Below are 17,241 nucleotides of genomic sequence, written 5' to 3'. Positions count from 1 at the left end.
GAATGGAGATGGGCACCAACATGAACCAAATGCCTATGATGACTGAGGACTTAGATAAAGCAGCTCATTGTAATTCTTACAACAACCCAGCACCTTGACCTTCTTACACGTCAACCCAGTGAGGTGCAGAAGTCTTGGGTAATATTCCCAAGGTCATACAGAGCAAGGGAGTGGTAAGGCCAGGACTCAAAACCAGCTCTGCTTGCCACCATAGACCACAGTCTACGCACAGCACATGGCTTTTTCTTTTTTTTTCCCAGAGGGGGAGGGGAGAAATTACCAAGCAGGAAACACGATTTCTGCTTCCTACTCCCTCATACAGTTGATGGACCTGAGGAAAAGTCATTTCAACTTCGCTTTGATGGCTTCATCTCTAAAGTGACTGGGAAGGACTAGATCTCTAAGATTCGTGATTTCTTCTGAAAAACCCAAGAAATGGACTCAAAACAGGCATTCCTTCCACTAGCTCCTGGAAGCCTGAAATTTTTTTTCTTTCTTCTCTGAGCCATTTGACTGACTTCTGGCAGCTGTCTCTTCAACAGATCACGACACCCCCCAGACTACCTTACACACGCTGGCCCTCAAACACTCGCTCTTTCAGAAAGAGACTGCAAGGACTACCTGACCTCTTCCAAACTCTGGTCCAGCCTGTTCTCTAGATGAGTAAAGAAATGAAGCTCAAGGAGTGAGCTCAAGTTCCATAAAATGGTTAGAGAGGTGGCAACCTCCCCCCTCAGTTTAGCGGACGGTATTTACCCCTGGCTTGTGCAGCCGTCTCCCTGCATGAACTCCTCTCCTTCCAGAAGTCTGCAACCCAGCAACAAAATCTTCCCAAGGGCAACAATGTATCACCAACCCAGCTACCTTCAACACTGCTTGTCAATGAGTGTGTTACTCTCACAGCATGTGAATCTTTCCTAATCAGATGCCCTGGCCTCTGGCAGAGTAGCTTCTCAGCGGGGCATTCTGCCTGGCTCCTGCCACAGTGGGAGGCATGCTGAATGTAAGAGTGGGGCCCTGATTCTTCCTGGGTGTCTATTACCTGCCACACACTGGGCTGTGCGCCCACGTCTCCTCCTCTTTGATCTTCACATCTGCTCTATCTTATAGATATAGACCCTGGCTTTCCCATCCCCTTTTTGAGAAGAAGAAACTGAGGCATGGAGAGATTTGCCTAAGTTCATACTTCAAAGAAGCAGTGGAGATAGGGTTCTGCTCTCATTCCAGAGCCTGCTTTTTACTCCTCACTGCCACCATTAATTTTGCCCCGTAACCAGAAAACAAAAGGGAAAGGTGGGCTGGTGCCTCCACCATGACCTTGGGTTACTTACTGTTTGGCTCTCTTGCCCACACATGGTTATGCGGAGATGGTGCTAGTGGACGGGCCACGCGTGGCAGTGTTCACAGGCCACAGGCCTGAACTTAAGCATTCTGTCCTCTAAGGTGGGGCCCTGGTTGAACACCAGCCAACATTTGGAAGGACTGATCCTGCCTTAACCTAGGAAGCAGGAAGGATGTGAAGCTTCAGCCGGGACAGTCACCCTAGGACTGAGTCCCTAAAATCTGCTTCTGTTGGAGAATGCTTCTTGGGGGGCCAAGTTCCCACACGCTGTTTTTTCGGAGAGAGAGGCCGCCCATGCTAGGCAGAGACCAACCAGCAGGGTCCCACCTGAGGGTGCTGAAAATGGCACCTGCCCCCACATTGTGCCATGGGCAGACATGCAGCCACTGTGACATCACCCAGGCAAGTGCTTGGCTTTTTTAGGGACTAAAAGCAGAAGGCCCTTGGAGGGATCTGAGAGAAGAGTGAGGGGAGAGCAAGAGAACCAGTTACTGCAATGGCACCGGGAGGCAAGAAGGGAAGCCATTTAGCTTTAGATCCCTGCTGATGCCACTCATCCCAGGCACCCTTAAGTGCCATGCCAGAGCAGAGCCTTGGGAAGAGCTTGGGACCAAGGAATTGGGCTGTCCACGTCCACGGCCCCTGCCTCCTTACTTGAGGGCTTCGGAGACAGAAGGGAGGCTAGTGCTAAGTGAATACAGACTGGGCTTGGAGTCAGGAGGCCACAGTTCTACTCGCACTCCTGTGGTTCACTACCTCCAATTTCTGGCCAGACAGCTGCCCTCTCTGGGCCTCAGTGGCCTCATCTATAAAACGAGGGAAGACTGAGCTGCATGCTAAGATCCCTTGCAGGGTTAAGATTCCAACTCCTCTGTTCTCATGAACAAATTCAGTATTTTCTTTGTTAATTTCTTGGATTTTATATGTTTACCAAAAGCATCCCTTAACTTCCTATCCCCGTTCTTTGTTCCTATACAGAAATAAATCCACCAATAACTGAGCCATTTTCCTGAGCATGCTCAGTTTTTCAACCAATTACCATTTCCTTTTGTTAATTCACTTAATTTTTTTTTCAGAGTGGAAAAAGCACTACCAAAATGCATCAAATATTACAAAGTGGTGAGAGAGAAATCTTTAAAGTGAAGTAGGACCATTTTACATCGTTTAAATATATGTATATCCATGATCGGTTCTGAGCTTTACCATCTGGGAAAGATACACATTTTAGGGTAAAATGAGGTTTAGAACGGTTAACAGACCTGCTCAAAAATCACAAAAAAATGATCTCTGGCAAAGCCCAGATCACCAGAATAGACAACCAGTAGTCTCTGCACCGATAGATCATTTTCTTCCTAATCATCTTGTCTTTCTAGATTTTCTGCTGGTATTTCTCGGTTTAGAAACGTATGCTTTGTCCATAGGCAAGTCAAAAGTTACTGCAACAGAACTGTGGCCAGATTTGCATCTGTCCCACTAGGCTTATTTTTCTAAGGTGAGATATCTATCCCACCCAAAGAGATTCCGTCCCCACAGACCCTGACCAGGAGAAATTCATGTCTCAGGTAGCCCAGAAAAATCCAGAGTTCAATTGCCAAGTTTCTACATACCAGAAAGGTTTATAGTTTGGAGGAGACTATGAAAAGATGGAGTTTTCCTGGTATTTCCTGGCATTTCTTGGACGGATAACTGAATTAGGTGGGACAGGGAACTGGAGCCTTCTTACCTTCACAGTTGAGAGCCAGGAATAACCTGGCCATTTGTCTCTGGAAATCTGCTTCCAAAGAGGAAAGTAAGTGATTAAAAACATGCAAAAACAGGAAGAAACTAGAGGCAGCATGGCATTTGCTCCCCTCCCCTGCCCAGAAGGTCAATATCCAGACCTCACTCCTCCATTTCTATTCGGATTCTGGGGCTATTAGCATGTGTATGTGTGTTTAAGTATCTCCAGATTTGCTAATCAGATGTGACACCCCCCCCCTTTGTTCACACATGCCCTAATTAAAGATCTAAGAAGCACTCTGCTACCCTCTCAAAATGAAAACACATGAAGTCCGTTCCTCTAAATGAGAATAAGCTTTACCCGACGTAGTCCTATCAATTTTTCTACCACTGTAATTATGAGTTGTAATTTCTGGAAAAGCAAGACAGCCACAGACCTGTTGGCCTGACTGACAGGTTATTTATATTGAGTGTTTCTTCAGACAAGGCACAGGCAGGACAAATCAAAGTGTTTAAAGGAAACAGATCTATAGGGAAAATAGTCACTCGCTTTTGCTTTTCTGCAGTGCTGGGCTAATTGTAAAAATGCAGAGGTAAAGGCCTCGCACTTGGCTACCTCTCTTTGAGGCTGGGAAGATGTTCCCCTGCTGGGCTTTTAAGAGCTCTCTGCAACTTCAGCACCATGGACTCAGCATTGCCCCAAGCTCTTCTGTAACTGGTTTTATTGCTTTAATTAACCAAGGTTAGGTGGGACAGATTTACTTCACCTCTGTAAAGTCATTGTTGCCTGGCTAGCAGCAGCTCTTTACCTCTCGCTCTTGATGCCTGGCCTGCACAATTAGCATCTTATTATAGGTTGGCCTCACGTCTAATTACCACACTGGCTCAATTGGGCACTTTATTTCATTGTCTTGTTTATGCGCTAGTTCGAGTGCCTGGGCTCTCCAGCTAGAGTAAATCCTCAACTCCTTCTAGGCAGGTATGTTTTCAGTTTCCCATCTCTTTGAGTCCACAAGAACACTAGACACTCACAGGCATGCAAACAAATACTTCCTGTTTGAAGAGCTTCTAGATGTCTATTCTGGGAGTAAGGCACATGGTTGGCATCTGGGTCTCCATGCCTCGCCCCATCATCAGTCCCAGATCCATCAGCCTTCTCTGTTGTTGAGGGCTCTTCTCAGCTCCTCTGAGTTAAGCTCCACTTGGCCTGTATGTAACCTTTCCCCTTAACTAAAAGGGTTGGCCGAAACAGACATAGGAGCGTCCCCTCAGCACCACGTTCAACATTCCTTTAGGATAAGGATTCAAGGGATGTGAATTTATGCTTGAATAGACTCCCTGCTTTTGGAATAAAAACTAACTACAGTCTACAGGGCAGTTAACAATTCCATAACAAACACAGGCCTCCTTCACCAAATACTTTGGCAAATGAAGTATAGTCTGGTGGGGAGACTGCATAAGGGATGGTTAGGAGGGCAAGTATGGGGGTTGGATTGCCTGGTCTCAAATCCCAGCTCTGGCACTTTCTAGTCATGTGACCTGTGACCCTGATCAAGACAATCAACCTCTCTGCACCTCAGTTTCCCAGTCTGTAAAATAGGGATAATAGTACTTGCCTCATAGGGCTCTTGTGAGGACCAAATCAGTTAATCATTGTAAAGTGCTTTAGAACAGTGCTTGGCACCTAATGAGCACTATGTTATGTTAATGTTAATGTAAGTTAATGTTAAATAAAATTAACAGAGTACAGAGATTCAGAATGGACAGACCTACAAAACAATATGCCCTCCCCCCCTCCCAAGAATCTGACAATGATGGAAAAACATGCTGGTTTTATAGACTAAGGTCTTATTCTTGGCTTCTTGATTTTTCTGGCTAACATGCATTCTTTGATTTGCTTTAATAACCAAAAAAGAACTCTGAATTTATGAGTTTCAAAAATTATCACAACAAACATGATAAAAAATGTTCTGGCAGCACTGAAATATAATGGTTAGTGAAGGTGTCATTGTTTTAGTAGAGAATTTAAAATAAACATTTCACTGTTTACACCTCTCAGACCTACTTAGCCTAACATGTCAGACATCATTCATAATATTATTTAGCAAATACTGCCAACTCTTCTCCAGCAAGGAACCTTTAGTCAATTGCCAGGGAAATGGTTCAAATAGATGTTCTATATTTTCGAAGACATATTGAAAGATCTTTATATAAAGATGACTCCATGGTATCCAACCCAGATTCTTCTGTCTTTTCTGATCTGTCCATTTGTTGCCACTTTTTAAATCCTCAATCCTCTTAGATATCCTAGCTACTAAAATTCCATGTTCACGGTCTCTACTTTCTGAGTAATCTCTAGAACAAAATATCATTTCTAACATCAGCAGTCCCTTGTTATCTCATCACAAAGCTCCTCACATAGAAACCAGGTGTCCAACCACACAAAGAGTCCTATGTACCACAACGGGTGGGGCACCTGTGCTTTCATTCGGAAGAAAAGCCTTCCGGCTTCACCTCTCCCAGTTTCCCTAGAGGGCAAAGTCCAACCCTGTAGGATGTCTTCCCTGTACATACACCTATAAGAGAACTATGGAGACAAGAAACAACTGATGTCCAGTCTACTAGGAAGTGATCACTTATTTTGGAATTCAGCAGCTTACAACTTAAGAATATGGGCAGGTACTTCTTCCCTGTACCCTCCTCTGGCCCACCTCCCTAATCCCAATGTTCATGGTGCCATCATCGTAGTTCTTAACCATGTTCTGTGGTTATGTTGACCCTAGAGCCTTTCCCTCTGCCTGTGAAGCTTCTCTGGGCAGAAGTTGTGTTTTATTTGTTTTAGTGTTCCAAAGTTGGCACAAAGCCCAACCATGGTAAGCTCTCAATAGTTACCTATGAGACAGTGTCGAAGCTATTGGCTGAGAAATACATTCTTTAGATGATCAAGCTGTCAAGGGTTACTGTATTTTCACTTTTGAGAACGGGGAGGCTCCTTAAAAGAGGGACATTTGGAAAAGTCATCAGATCCCCTTGCTTCAATCACTTTGGGTTAACTTTCCCCCATTTACCCACATGACCTCTTTAAAATCTGTACCATACCCTATCTTGCCTCACCCTAATGGGCTCCTTCAGTGACCCTATATTCACCTCGCAGGTATCCATTCTGAATATCCAAGGCCCTACTCCCACTTGGCCACCGCCAGGGCTGGCTCCCCCGCCCCCCGCCCCCCACAGCTGTCTATAGCTCCCAGCGACCACACCATCAAGCCGAGGCTTCCAGCCATCGCTGGGAAGGGCTGGGGACCCTGGGCACTGTGCCCCTCGCCAGCGCCAGTTACCAACACTCTGCCCCCTCCTCTCTTTGGGACAAAGCTCCAGCGACCACCTGGGGCAAGGGGGATCCTGCAAGGTTCTGGGTCAGCGTCTGGTCAGCCCCAGAGAGAGGGGGCACCGGTGGAATCCTTGGGGTGGAGTGAGGACGCCTCGGGATTAGTGGGCACTCACTCCCGGCCCGGACCTTTCCCACCGAGAACGAAGTAAAGAGGGCTTCACCGCCTCTTCTTTTCAACCACCCTAGAGACTAGGGAAATGCGGGACGGAGGGCGGGGGGTGGGGGGAAGAGGGGAGGAGAGCAAGGAGACAGCCCCTCAGGCCAATCATGACGTCCGCCTCCCCTCGCTCGGGGTCGGTCTCTCAGATCTCTCTCTCTTTCTCAGGTCTCTCTCTCTCTTACACACACACACACACACACACACATACACACACACACACACACACACACACGCTCTGCTACTTCAACTCCAGCTCTGAGCAAACTGCGACGCGCGCCTCTCCCACTGCAAGTCCTAAGCTCCCGCCCGGGCCCGCGCCTCTGGCCTCACCCCAGCCTTTTCACTCAACCCCAGTTCCCCCTCCCAACTGACCGTGAAGCCGGAGGCAGTTCCCCAGTCCCAGGCCCCCGGTGGGGCTCCCGCCGCCGCCGCCGCCGCCGCCGTCGCCTCCCCCTGCAGCCCCCGACCCGGGACCCGACCTCGGGCTGCAGCGATGGCTCCCCGGCACGAGGCGCCGCGGCTTCCCGGACTCGTCCAGACACGGGGCGGCGCGCAGGAGAAGCCCATCGAGCTGCCGGCGGTGGCGGCAGCGGCGGTGGCTGCAGGAGCGGCCGCCGCGCAGGCTGATGACGCACGGGCGCGTGGGGAGGGGGCGCGGTCGGCGCGGGGGCGACGCGAGCAGATGACGTGGGACGAGCGGGGCGGCTCGGCAGCATGGCGTCCGTGGCGCTCAGTGAGGCGGAGAAGGTGTATATCGTGCACGGCGTTCAGGTAGCTACGCCGCGGCGTCAGCCACCGGGTGTCCCCTGGCGCTGCGGGTGGCGGCGCGCCCTCGCTTCGCTCGGGAGGAGGCGGCCAGGCGGCGTGCTGGGTTTACCTGGTGATTAGACAGCACTGCGGCCGGCGTTTGCCGCACGAAGCCGGCAACGCGTGTGTACTTAGGACCCCACGGCGAGGGTCCACTTAGGGCTGTGTGCGTGCTTGAAGCCTTCCGCGTCTGCAAGGTTCCAAACCTGGGTGGGAAGGCAGTCCCTGAGGCCTCTTCTTAGCGAAGGAGCACCGCCCCCAGGGCCGTCTCTTCAGCCTTCGGGAGTCGCATCACTGGGCTGAGCCTCGCTTTTCTCTGCTAGGAAACGGGGGTTGGCGGTAGGCTTCTGGCCCGCTCTTCCTTACCTCGTGGTTGGGAAGCACAGGGAGAGAAGGCAGTGAGGGGAAAGCGCTTTGAAAATATAAATTTCCTTACAAATAAACGGGGAAGAATGTTTAAAAAGCGGTTCTACGGCCAGTGGCACTTAGTTCTAAGATCCTCAGAGGCAGCTGCAACTGTATTTAGATCTTCTGTGGTCAGTTTTCAGTCCCTGGAGTCAAGACCACTCCAGAGCGAGAGTTGGAGAATGTTGGGTGTAATGAGCTACCAAGGAAAGCCAAGTGTGGCCTTCTTGTTTGTATCCTACCCGGGTTAGAGACATCCCCAGACGTCTCGGTAAAGCCTAATGAGAATCCTGAACTTGGCTGTAGAGACCTAATCATTTTGCGTTTTACTTTTCACATTCAGTCCAGTATGGTCAAATTCAGCTTCTGGCGTCCCCTTTCCGTCAGCCATTGTTTCCTTTATTATTTCAAAGATGAATAAAGTAAAGGCAACGGAATATAACATATATGCTAAGGGAGTGGTATAGTTAGTGGAGGTCAAAGGAGCTATACAATATTGGGGGCTGTGATGCTCTGAAGGCTTCCCTAAGGAGGCGGAATTGCTTCCTTAAATCCATGTCGTGTCCTTCCTGTGTATATTTTCAGGACTCCATATTCATTCATTCAACCTAGAACTAAGCTAAACTCAAGGGATGGGAAGGAGGCTGCCCTTATATAGCTCCCATGCTAGAAGGAAGAGACAGAAATTACAGATCTATTTGTGTGTTTGTATGTAAAATTGTACTGATAGCTGTGAAGGAAAAAAAATCAGGGACCTGGTCTAGTCCAGGAAGTCAGAGTAGGCTTCCCTAAGGAAATAGTATTTGAAACGAGCTCTCAGCATGCTTAAGAATTAAGTAGGCTTGAGCCTTCCAGGAGGAAGACATGCCAAATCCGCAGGCTCTCGGAGGAAGTGTGGAGCCACAAGGGTGGGCTGGGGGTAGTGGTGGGAGATCAGGTTGTGGAGGTGGCTAGAAGCCTGATCTTAGGGGGTTTAGAGGCGCAGTCACTCCTTCCTCATGGATCTTGGGAGGTAATAATTTGTTATTTGGTACCTTTAAAACCTAGCCAGTGTCCAGCGCTTAGTAGGTACTCAATGACATTGAGTAAGGTAGGTCTTAAAAGGGAGATCAGTTGGACACTTTTCATTTTTAAAGTTAAACCTCTGTCTTACCAGTACCATGAACCTAATATTAGGGCCACAATTGTTGGTAAATGCTTTGCTCTGTGTATCATGGAGCCATGCAGAGTAACTGACTTCAAATAAATCTCTTCAGAAGGACTATTAGTGTTGGCTACAAATTTGCTCTATTTATGGAGGAGGGAAACAGAATTGACACCATCTGAATAAAGGTCAGAAGGCAGGTGATTAAGCTTCCCATGGGATCTCCACTGACTCAGTTCTAAAATCACCTCACCTTTTGTTTTGTTGGTCTCTGAGTGCGGGCAGTGCACCTTATACAGTACCTAACCAGAATCCTGTTCTTGCCTGTATCTGTAGACCTACTTGTGGTTTTTTTGTTTGTTTTACTTTTCACCTTTGGTCCAGTATGGTCAGTTTTAGCTTCTGTCATCCCTTTTCTTTCAGCCTTTGATTCCTTTACTATTTCAGGGATATTTCATCTTGGTTTGGTGGTAGTTAGAAACAGTTGAAATTATTATTTTTTAAAGATTTTATTTGTCAGAAGGAGAGAGCAAGAGAGAGAGGGAGCTCGCACACAAGCAGGGGGAGCGCGGCAGGCAGAGGGAGAAGCAGGCTTCCTACCGAGCAAGGAGCCTGATGCGGGACTCGATCCCAGGATGCTGGGATCATGACCTGAGCCAAAGGCAGACACTTAACTAACTGAGCCACCAAGGCGTCCCAGAAGCAGTTGAAATTAACCTCACAGCATATGTTGAGGACTCAGTTGCTAGGAATGGTAACCAACAAACTCGCTCAAGCAAAAAAAGTATGCTTTAGAAGGTTACAAGTGTTATTCCAGGAATTCAGGGTTGTCTTCAGGCTCTCCCTTGCTCATCTCTGCTGCTTTTTACGCCTCTGTTTATTCTTACCTCTCTTCAGACTGGTCTTCTGTTTCTCAGGCCATGTAGTAGGAAGAATGTGGCTACCTCTCAGCTCCTGGGATTACAGTTCCTCTGTATATAAGAAGCGATCCCTTCTAGTTCAGTTCCAACGTCACGTTTCCAGGGAGAAAAATCTCTTTGCTTCAGCTTGGGTCAGGTGAAAGGATGGACAGAATCATTAGGCTTAAAAATGGCCACTGGGAGGATGGGGTACACTTGAGAGAAAGCAGTTTGTGAGCAAGGAGGATGAATCATATCAGGTCCTGGGAGAGTATGGAATCCCATTCAGATAATTCAGGGGACTTATATGATGTGACTGTTTATAGTGGTGTGGGTGGCTTTCAGGGAACCTACAAGAGATACTGAGGAGCCCAAAGACTAGCAACCACAGGGAGTAGCTGTTACCCTTAGGCTGAAGGGGCCAAGGGAGGCAGTTGTGTTACCAGATGCCAATGATAGCTAGAACTGTGGAGGAAGAGCTACTCAACAGAAATTGTAGGCTTGGCCAGATGAAAGCACTCTCAGAAATGTGACCCCAGCTAGGGGTGATAGGGATGGGGGGCGGGGAGCAAGTCCCGAGGCAGCTCCAGGCATCTGCTTGTGGACCTTGCATTGGCCAAACCCAGCCACAAGCCAGTAAAGGGAGTCCAGGTGATGCAGTTTGGAAGGAGTTAACCTGGTGCACAGATGAGGCCAGAGAAGGATAGAGAAGGGATCTAAGGGAGTGGGACAAGATAAATGGAAAAGTTGATCAGTCAGTATTCTTAGTATATGATTGGATTGGTTTCTCTTAGGTTCCCTGTCACCCTTTGAAGGCTGAAATGTCCCACTCTGCTCAGGTACATATTATAATTTTTATGTTATTGAATCTTTGAAACCGGCTTGAAGGTGAGTATTAATTATCTCTATGTTAACAGATGAAGAACTGAGCTCAGACAGGGTCGAAGGTCACACAGAAAGTACGTGATGGAGCGGGGACAGAAATCCAGATCTGTGTGATTGCAGAGCCCATACTTGACTTTCATGCAGTTCTCCTACTGCAGTGAAATCCATTGTCTTCCCGTCCTTAAATAGGGTTCCCAAAGCAAAGGCCAGAGAGAATCCCCATTTCTTTTTTTTTTTTTTTTTAAAGATTTTTATTTATTTATTTGACAGAGAGAGACACAGCGAGAGAGGGAACACAAGCAGGGGGAGTGGGAGAGGGAGAAGCAGGCCTCCTGCGGAGCAGGGAGCTCGATGCAGGGCTCGATCCCAGGACCCTGGGATCATGACCTGAGCCGAAGGCAGACGCTTAACGACTGAGCCACCCAGGCGCCCCGAGAATCCCCATTTCTACTTCTCTTTCTTTCTCTTTCCATCTGGAAGCATGTGAGCAAACAGGAAGGAAGAGGGTACGTTCTAGAAGTTCTGGACACTGCTCCGCCCCACACCATTTTTCTAGACTTTAAATAGTGCATGATATATACTGTATTGTTATCTTTTTAAGTAGTATTTTTCCCACTTTTGTTATAAGTTCCTTTAGAGCCCTATTTGCCTTTCTTTGTACAGCTTTTGTTTTACCAACTTGTATACCAACTCGTATCAAACTTTTTTTCTCTATTTGCCATATTCAGGAATTGTGGGGAGCAGATTTTAGAATTTGCAGAATCTAAGATTTACCCTCTTTCGAGTTTGAGTAACTGGCTAGATGTGCGTTTTCTTCATGAGGAGACACAGCTAACCTCCATCTCAGCCCAGTGATTCTGAAGTCTTGAAGTACCTTTTATTTACCTGCAAAGTGCAGATTCCCAGGCTTTACCCGGACCTTCTGAATCTGTACCTTTGGGGCTGGAGCCTGGGAGTTGGATATTTTCATAAAGTGTTGGGAGATTTTCATGCCGGCAGCAGACATCTATGGGCAGACCACCGGCCTGGTCCAGCTGAGTCCGCTGTGGAGTCCCTGCTCCTGCCTGCCTGAGGTCACGTGGTCTCCCGCTGTGTTCTGTTCGCAGGAGGAGCTGGGAGCCCGAATGGGCAGGGCTTCTTTCCCAGCTGCGCCATTTACAGTGAGAGCGATTGTACCTGAGTTTCGGAGCTAGCTCCCTCTGATAAAATGAGACTGTATCCATCTGGAGGGCAGAATGGGGTTGTGAGGAATGATGAGATGGGGAAATATAGAGTGCCTGGCATGTGGTCAACCGTGAAGAGATGTTGGCTCCTTTTCAAGCTTGTTTTTTCCATCAGAAGTATGGCTTTGTGCTGAACCATGCACACTGTATTCCCAACCTTCACAGTGACCCCACCAGGGGTTCAGCCTGGGGCTGTTGAGGGCTAGAGATTATTAAATTATCTCGAGAAAAAGCCGATTTGTGGCAAGGGGTAGAAAGTCCTGAGGCAGCTCCAGGGCACCGCATCTCATGGGCTCCACCGTGGATCCTGTGGTCCGTGTGACAGTCTGCTTGTCTTTATGTCTGTGGTGACACCTCCACTTCTCTCTCCTGAAGTGTATCTCTTCTCTGCAGCACTTGCTGTCCAGCTTCCCTTCATCATGGTAAAATCTGTCACCGCCTCCCCCCGCCAGCCCCGGCCTTTCTTCTGGGTGGCCTCTCCAGCCTCCCTCCGTACCTGACCTGTCAGTTCCTCTTTAACTCCCTTCTTCTCAAGTATTTCCCAGGTCAGAGATCAGATTCCAAGGAGAGAGTCAGTTTCGTGCCAGAGGAGCTGGTTGCTCTCTGGATTGTGTGCTTGGGGTCAAGGCCCTACCACTGGCTCCGGCTGTTGGGGGCGGACAGTGACTTGGTCCTGTGGTCTCAGTGGAGTGGGAGGCACGGTAGGCTTCCCAGAGATCTGCTTACTGGTGCCGTGGCCATGACCTGGACATTAAACTGGCCTTCATAGGTTCAGACCAGGCCCTAGCAATGGATTAGCCCCTCCAAGAGGCATTCCTCTTGGGGCCTTGTCAAAGCCATCTTACAGAATTTTTCCTGGCAGTTGAAGGGAGGTGTAGCTCAGCCGATGGTTTTAGTTTCTTTTCTGTGGCTCTAGCTTTCATTGTAGGCATCGTTGGCGGAACAGTGCAAAATAGGGGGAACAAGGCTGAGACTGGGGTCTTTAGCTGTAAAACTGAGCAGTCAGTATTCAGCTGCTCAACCCAGCCATGCAGAGCTGGAGCCAGCGCCCAGGACTCTTGATTTTGAGCCCTGTGCCCTTCCCATTTGCGGGCCCGGGGCACAAAAAGCCTGCACCCAGGCACTTTGTGAAGTGAACGGAATCACGTCCTTGAAGGGAACTGCGGACTACTCAATGCGCTTGGAAGGTGAATGAGGATCGACATCTGGGTTTGCCTGCCATGACTTGGGCCACTGCCGGCAGAGCTGGGTCTGATATGGTCCTTCTCCTCAGTGGGGCCGCATTCTAGTGGGAGAAGCATTCTAGTCTCCATTCTCTAGCAGGTCCGAGGTGTTGGACAGGTCAGAGCAAGGTAATGGGGTGTTAACCTCACGGCCAAGGCCACAGTCTAAATTCTCCCAAGCGTGTTAGGTTAGTAGAGCTGACCTCTCAGCTTCCTTTAGTGAGTGATAGGACTGGGTTACTTGGGTCCGAGGAAAGTGGCTCTGGGTGGAGTCACTTGTCCTTCCAGTCTGCCACAGGCAGTGGAACAGGTGCCTCAGTGACCTACCTCATCCATAAGCTCCCTGCAGGGCTGTTGTTTAAGGATTCGGTGAGCTGATACCCGCCCCAGAAGCAGGAGAAGGGAACTGTGCAGGGGGCACTTCTGTGTGCTACACTGTGCTGAGGGTCCCCTAAATGATTCCTGGCTTTTGGATTCTCCTATAATTCTGTAAGGTTGGGGTGATTCCTGCTTCCCAGACAGAGAGACGGACTCCAAGCTGTTGAGGAGCTAACTTGCGCAAGGTCGCAAAGCTGGTATGTGACAGGAGAGATTTAAATATAGGTCGGGGGCGGCTGGGTGACTCCATCAGTTGAGCATCCAGCTCTTGGTTTTGGCTCAGGTTGTGATCTCGGGGTTGTGGGATGGAGCCTAACATCGGGCTCCGCGCTCAGTGGGGAGTCTGCTTGGGATTCTCTCTCCCTCTTCCTCTGCCCCTCTCCCGAGCACGCTCTTTTTCTCTCTCTCACTCTCAAGTAAATAAATAAATCTTTAAAAAATACATATATGGGTTGGAGGTGACTCTACCACACCACACCCAACTAGCAGGGGTGTTGTGATTGGGTGAGAAACAACTGGAAAGTCACTGGGAGCTGTCCCAGCCCCCTCTATCGAGAAGGACAGCCCTGTCCTCCACTCCATGGTGGTGCCCAGCACTTGTTGACATCTCTGTTGGGTTTTTGAATGGAGCTTTCACTGCAGGGCAGCCCCTGTTTAAATGGTCACACATGAATTAATTCCTTTCTTCTGAGTACTACTGGTGAATAAACATTTTGGTAGGGTGTCTGGCTCTGAGCCAGACCAAGCAGGTTTGGGTAATTTTTAAGCCTTTTATGAGGAAAGCTGGATTAAAAAAAAAAAAAAAAAAGTCCTGAGTGCAGTGATTTGTGGACTAATTTGTTTGTTTTTTTGGTTTTTCTCCTATTCTCTTCGGTGCTTTTTTTTCTGTGAAAAAAATATATATACTCTGTGCATCCTTGGAAAGGAAAATTTGTAGCTTTTTGTTTATTTCTTACTTGTCACCTGAGCCTTTCCCAGTGAGCCTTCCCCAGGGAGCAGAGAGTGGTTTAAAGGCTAGAAAGGCAGTACCTGGTAAGGCCTGGTTTCCTGACCCCCTCCCAGCCCCATCCTGGAACAAGGGGGTTGTCACTACAAAGGGTAGTGACTAGATCTTTCCAGAGAAGTGGTATTTTAAAGCCGCAGTTGGAAGCCCTGTCACCTTGTGGCCTCCCTGCATTCAGAGCTGTTTTCTGCATCGTTAGGACCAACTGGTAGAGCCAGTTCATCCTTTGAGGGAGGCCTGTGCTGTCTCTTGTTGCCCAGGGAAGAGACCCTTTGGAATGCAGGGGACCATGTGGAATTGTGGGTTAAGAGCCCTGGCTTGGAGTTCAGGTGCTCCTTATTGGCCATGTGACCTGGGCCAGACATTTAGCATCTTTCAACCTCTTTCCTCATTTGTAAAATGGAATGAAAAAAAACTATCTTATAGGGTTATTGTGAGAGTTAAATGTGTCAACTGTGTAGCGTTCCTAGCACGTTATCCCAAATATAGTAAATGCACATTAGAGAGTAGCTACTATTAGTTTTTGCAAATTATTGTGGCTGTTTTAATTAATAGATCTGTAGAATTAGAGAAGCACCATTGAGGCCTTCTAATTCAATGTCCATCTTTTAACAAAGGAGGAAACTAGTCTCGAGCGTCTCGTCCTAGGTCAAGCAGCTAGTTATGGCAGAACCAGGCCAGGAGCCCATGACTAATACTCCTGGTGATTGCTCACACTTGCACCCGACCTGCAACTCAGGCAGGAGTCTTCATAAATGATGTTTCTGGGCCCTGTTTTCACTTTCCTCACAGGGCACACCTGGGGGAGGGGGCATCAGAGATCGACCTAGGAAGCCTTTCCTGTTCTGTGGGTGAGGTTGTCAAGAGACAGTTAGGTAGTTTTGGGATCCTCCAGTGAAGAGGGATCACTTTATGGAGTTCCTCCCTGGAGGTTCATCTCCTAGACTTGAAATTCTGTTGCTTTTCAAGTACAGGTCTCCCCAGACTCAAGATGGGCCTACCTCCAGGGAGGGGATGGCCTGGGGAGTGGATGAGCCGCAAAGGGACTTCAAACGGACTTGTGATGTTTATTTTCTCTGCATTAACAGGAGTGGGATACGGAAAGAGTAGAAACGGGGTAGAAGGTCAGAGCTGGGTGAATGCAGTGCTTTACTGGATTTCAGTGTCTCCGAATAAAAATGTCAGTCATGTATGTAGTTAGCCAGGCAGTTTACAGGTAAATTTGTGACATTTACGTATTTTAGGACAGTGTTTTTAAATATTTTGAGGAGCATTAACCCCTTTGAGAATCTGATGAAGCTAATGAGTCTTTTTCTGAAAGAAGAGTGCTTTCAAAAAAAAAAGATGTTTACAAAGAATGAGGAAGATCTCCATGAGCTGATGTGTAGTGATTGCCTACATGTGTATTGTTAAGTGTTTAAAAAAAAAAGAGAGAGAGAAGCAAAGTATAAAACAGTATCTATAGTGTGTTACTCTTCATATACGAAAGAAAGGGATTTAAAAAATATTCATGTGGGCGCCTGGGTGGCTCAGATGGTTAAGCGTCTGCCTTCGGCTCAGGTCATGATCTCAGGGTCCTGGGATCGAGTCCCGCGTCGGGCTCCCTGCTCCGCGGGAAGCCTGCTTCTCCCTCTCTGTCTCTAATGAATGAATAAATAAAATCTTTAAAAAAAAAAAAAAAATTCATGTATCTGCTCATTTGTGCAAAGGAGATACAGGGACGATGAACCAGCAGTTAAACAGATTGCCTGGGGTGGGTGGGAAAGAGCTAGAAAGAAGACGGCTTGAAAATAGGGCTGAGGGGAGAGCGGCCTTTCCCTAAGCACAGCTTTTCTGATAACTTTGACTCCTAGAGTCATGGTGATAGTCCACATACCCCAAAAATTAATGAGTAATTTAAAGTAGCCAGGGTGCGAGGGACCCACGTTGGAGCACAAACAGTTACAGATGAACCTCACAGGTGCAGGGGAATAGCAGAGCCACGCTGAAGGGTGAGGAAGACACCTGGAAAACAGGATTCTGGCTGGGCACTGTAAGGCTAAAGAGGAAAAGAACTCTACACAAATACTATCCTCCATTAGTAAACTTGTTTCTCAAGATTTAACAAATACATAAATACATTGTGGATAATGAGAGCCAGGTTTCTCACTTTCTGAGAAAGAAGTTACAAATAAAACAAGGAGGAAGGTTAGAACCAACTATCAGTGTGAACGCATGGCCTTTTAATAGTTATGTAGATAGACTCAGAAATAAATACAGCTGTGTGGGTTGGCAAACATATATGTTATCTAGCTCTGTCTGCGAAGAAGTTCTGGAAGCAATGATACCCCAGGAGCAATGAACTTACTTAGCAATCAGATCCTGGTTTTTAAAGCACTGTTCTTCAGTGAAAGGAACCAGGACTCCTCGGAGAAAGGGCTGATCCCAGGGCTGGGGCAGGGAGAAATACCAGAGGCTGGAACATCTTGTCTTGTCAGAAGTAAAGATGTGCTCAAAAAAGATCACGGGCATGTTGAAAGAATGCAGGAACCAACCCAAAGGAACCCCCAGTGGCCAAATCTGGAACACTTTGAGCAACAGCATAAGTAATGACAGTATTGGATTACAGCCGCAGCATAAAACAGATATCCATGAGTTATATTGATGGAAGTAAATAACAGAA

The 17,241-nt window shown here is 47.9% G+C and overlaps 2 protein-coding genes across 6 annotated transcripts in view; one reads left to right on the top strand and one right to left on the bottom strand.

Moving 5' to 3' along the window:
* Positions 1–7,218, bottom strand: part of ZDHHC3 (zDHHC palmitoyltransferase 3) — a 55,767-nt gene extending 48,549 nt beyond the window's left edge. For 4 of the 5 annotated variants that reach the window (XM_036095889.2, XM_036095891.2, XM_036095892.2 and 1 more), the window contains exon 1: positions 6,985–7,122. The gene's annotated coding sequence lies outside the window, so the exon portion shown is untranslated. Of the gene's footprint in view, positions 1–6,984 lie in introns of all 5 variants that reach the window. The other variant, XM_036095890.2, reaches the window with a different exon arrangement.
* A 41-nt stretch (positions 7,219–7,259) lies between these two features.
* EXOSC7 (exosome component 7) overlaps positions 7,260–17,241 on the top strand; it is a 35,279-nt gene continuing 25,297 nt past the window's right edge. The window contains exon 1 of the mRNA XM_036095864.2: positions 7,260–7,383. Coding sequence (XP_035951757.1) covers positions 7,327–7,383 — 57 coding nt within the window. The 5' untranslated portion in view covers positions 7,260–7,326. The remainder of the gene's footprint in view (positions 7,384–17,241) is intronic.

Source organism: Halichoerus grypus, chromosome 1, assembly GCF_964656455.1.
Source record: "Halichoerus grypus chromosome 1, mHalGry1.hap1.1, whole genome shotgun sequence".
Taxonomy (NCBI): Eukaryota; Metazoa; Chordata; class Mammalia; order Carnivora; family Phocidae; genus Halichoerus; species Halichoerus grypus.
This window is presented reverse-complemented; position numbering and strand designations above follow the sequence as displayed.